Source organism: Sinocyclocheilus grahami, unplaced genomic scaffold (assembly GCF_001515645.1).
Source record: "Sinocyclocheilus grahami isolate Dianchi unplaced genomic scaffold, SAMN03320097.WGS_v1.1 scaffold1752.1, whole genome shotgun sequence".
Lineage (NCBI taxonomy): Eukaryota > Metazoa > Chordata > Actinopteri > Cypriniformes > Cyprinidae > Sinocyclocheilus > Sinocyclocheilus grahami.
The window spans coordinates 95,415-99,333 of NW_015506931.1; the positions used below are offsets into that span (position 1 = coordinate 95,415).

General features: G+C 35.8%; 1 protein-coding gene across 1 annotated transcript in view; it reads left to right on the forward strand.

Annotated features, from left to right (window-relative positions):
• The window catches only part of LOC107572454 (uncharacterized protein PB18E9.04c-like), a 12,293-nt gene that overhangs the window by 4,043 nt on the left and 4,331 nt on the right, over positions 1-3,919 (forward strand). The window contains exons 4-8 of the mRNA XM_016258876.1: positions 2-193; positions 399-646; positions 1,692-1,753; positions 3,308-3,426; positions 3,579-3,869. Of these exons, the coding sequence (XP_016114362.1) occupies positions 2-193; positions 399-646; positions 1,692-1,753; positions 3,308-3,426; positions 3,579-3,869 (912 nt within the window). The remainder of the gene's footprint in view (position 1; positions 194-398; positions 647-1,691; positions 1,754-3,307; positions 3,427-3,578; positions 3,870-3,919) is intronic.

Sequence of the window (3,919 nt, forward strand, 5' to 3'; positions counted from 1 at the left end):
GTGGTTACGACAAACTCACCTACAACTGCAACTCCACTTCCAACTACTGCCTCTTCTACAGAAACAACACGAATAACTGAACCTACAACTGTGGTTACAACAAACTCAACAACATCCATACCTACAACAAATACAGCCCAATCTACAACCCTGGTTACAACAATTGCACCAACAACAGCAACTGTACTTACATCTACAGCCCCTCTTACAACCCCAAAAACAACAGTTCAACGCAACTCCACTTCCAACTACTGCCTCTTCTACAGAAACAACACGAATAACTGAACCTACAACTGTGGTTACAACAAACTCAACAACATCCATACCTACAACAAATACAGCCCAATCTACAACCCTGGTTACAACAATTGCACCAACAACAGCAACTGTACTTACATCTACAGCCCCTCTTACAACCCCAAAAACAACAGTTCAACCTACAACCACAACACGGGCTCCAATAATTACAATTCTACAAACCACTCCAGATACAACAATTCAACCTACAATAACCACAGCTACAACAACCCCAAGCACAACCCAGTCAGTTCTTTTTAGTTTCTCCAGCAATGAAACTTTTGTGGATGATCTCTCAAATCCAGATTCAGACGCATTTAACACCAGAAAAAACAACGTCTCAAATGTGGTACGTTGCATAGCAAAAATTCAAGGTGCCGTTTGCACTGCAAGTTAAATAGTAACAGACTCTTTACATTGCAATGTATTCAGTATTTAATTCTGCACACTAACATAGATAGCAGTGTACCTAATTAATTGCACCCCACATAGACAGTAATGTAGGTTATTTTTACTCCAGTGCAAATAGTGTTCTGTTTTATTTATGCCCTGGTGTAAATATAATATGTTGCTATTTTAATAATTAGTTCATATTTTACTGTCAAATTTTACTGCTAAATGTTAATACATCAAAGAATTGCCAATCACACTTTCTTTTTTGCATTCTCACTATTGAACTTCTCAGAGAAGGGTTCCTCAAACCTTGCCCTAAAGGGCCAATGCTCCACAGAGTTTAACTAAAAACCCTGATCAAACTCACCTACCTGTGATTTTCTTATGTTCCTGAAGACATTGAGTAAGATTAGTATGTTCAGATGTGTTTGATTAGGGTTAGAGCTAAACTCTGCAGGAAAGTGGATCTCGTGGGCCAGATTTGAGGATCCCTGTATTAGAGTAATTTCTCAAGAACAGTTAAATTAAAAAAATTCCAAACTTGTGTGTGGCTTGGCTGGGCGATCATCTGAGTATAATTATGAGAAGACAGGAAAAGTCCTGTAGAAGAAGTAGCAAAAAAAAAAAAAAAAAAAACTGTTGCCAAGATAAAAAAAAGTTAAATATATTTTAAATAAAAATAAGTGAATAAATAATTGTGATAACAGAAACAAAAGGTGAAAATGGGTGCAAATATTCCCTCCAAGCATTTAAATACTTTAATTCCGGATGATGGACCAAGTACGTTAAGACATACAATTGAACAAGAACTACAAAGAAGACTTAGACAGTAAATGCTATCATTCACTAAAATTTGGAAACTGCTGGAACAATAACTTCATATCATGTTAAAACAAATGAATGACTATCAAATCTCTTTCATGTTGTATTTTCTTCTGTGATTAAAATTCAGAATTGTTAACTAAATATTGAACCTGACATTGTCAACTTGTTTTCCACAGTTGAAACCATTATTTAGAAAGGAATTCTCCTCCTTCATTGGACTGGACGTTATTAAGTTCCGGTGAGTATTTCTTCCTTTTAAATAGGAACACAATTCATTTTTGGAAGACAAAAGTCTCTGGTTTACAGGACAATCTAGATAGCAATTTATAAATTTTTCTTCTATATAAGAAATAACAATTTTAGATTTCCAAATATTCCTATGGGATCACACAGACAGAGGTAACTGAGGCTAAATCCTAAATCTAGGGCTGCAACTAATTATTTTGATAATCAGTCGATTTTTTTTTTTATTAATCAGATGGAAAAAAAATATCTATTATTTTAAACAATGTTATTCCACATCTTACCCAGTGGTGGCCTCCAAACTATGTGTAATATAAAGCCTAGGAAAACAAATATAGTCAATGTTTCTATGTAGGTTATGCTGTACATTATAAGCAAAAAGGGTTAAAAAATACAAACACTGAATTCTAAAACTAAAAGGGAAGTTGGGGAGTGGTTGGTCCCCTCAGTAAAAATCGGCCCCATCTCCCTCGTCAGGCCCCTGGAATCATCCTAACCTTACCCCCCTTTACAGCTCCCCTTGTAACAAGACTCGCTTGTCAGAATATGCAAAAATTGAAATACTCGTGGGACTTTCTAGCATTTACAGATAATGCTACAACCATAAAATATATGTTTTGCACTGAGGAAAACACGCGTCAGATGCATTAAACAGCACACGCATCTGTCAAAGCATGACAGGGAAAGACATGTTAAATGTTTATGCTTTTGTTTGAAGCGCTTTTAAATATAAAGCATTCTCATGTTTCAGACAACTTGGATCATGTACCTTTCAAGCAGCATTTAACTCTGTGTCCTCTGCTATTTTCCATATGCATTTTGTCCATAGAAATGGGATATTCACTACTGTAAAGCAGCGTGACTAGCTGATGGTTTCCGAGCACAGTGCTAATCAAATTTGTTGTCAATTATTTTCATTATCCATTATAATCAATTCTATCAATTAGTTGTTGCAGCCTTACCTAAATCAATAGAACAACTGAAGCAGCTTCTCCAAGATGCTTGGAACATACCTTGAAAACTGTGTGCACCTATGAAAGAGCTGTTTTGAAGACAAAGGGTGATCACACCAAACTTCGACTTGATTTGCATAATCGATGTTAAATGATAAAAGTTCATGGTGTTATTTTTTTTTTAAAAACCCCATTTTTACAGTATTTTCCACAATTCTTCTATTGATTTAGGCTTTAGTATCAGTTGCTTCTGTCTCTTCATGTAATCCCAGATGATGGTGAGATCAGATGTCTGTGTTGGCCATACAACTGGTTGTTGGACTCCTTGTTTATACAAAGAACATCTTAATATTATTCCACGTTTTGCAAAAAGAATGTTTGTAAATCCAAAATTGTTATTTTCTACTGGTTTACAAAGGCAATATATATATATATATATATATATATATATATGCAGGTATAACCATCTTAAAACAAATGTAATATGCCTAAGACATTTGCATAGTACTGTACATGAGTTTTGTTAAAAGCATCTGACAGACTTGTATAATACCACTCTTTCTCTAAGACTCTTTATGACACTTTCTCTTCTGTAGTCGTGGGTCAATCATCACTGACATTAATGTGACATTTGCAACCCAATTGCCCAATACCGAGGACATAACAAGCACTATTTTGGAAGCTAAAACCACTCTTTTCATCACCAGTGTAACACGTAAGTCAAACAAGCAACATCATCAATGTTCAAAACTATTTAGAATGCTTTCTGTATTACTCTGTATTGTTATTAAATCTTGCTGGAGTAATTTTCTCAACTGTTACTTTTATATTTCCAATTTCTACAATACATTGAAACACGCACAACAGTAACGGAGCCCACCACCACAACTGCCAAAGCCACTACAACCAGCACCACTACAACTACAGCCACACCTACCACAACTACAACCACACCTAATCCAACAACAACCGCCAACCTTAATACAACTACAACCACACCTAATACAACAACAACCGCCAACCTTAATACAACTACAACCACACCTAATACAACAACCGCCAACCTTAATACAACAACTACAACCACACCTAATACAACAACAACCGCCAACCTTAATACAACAACAACAACCACACCTAATACAACAACAACCGCCAGCCTTAATACAACTACAACCACACCTACTACAACAACAACCGCCACCATT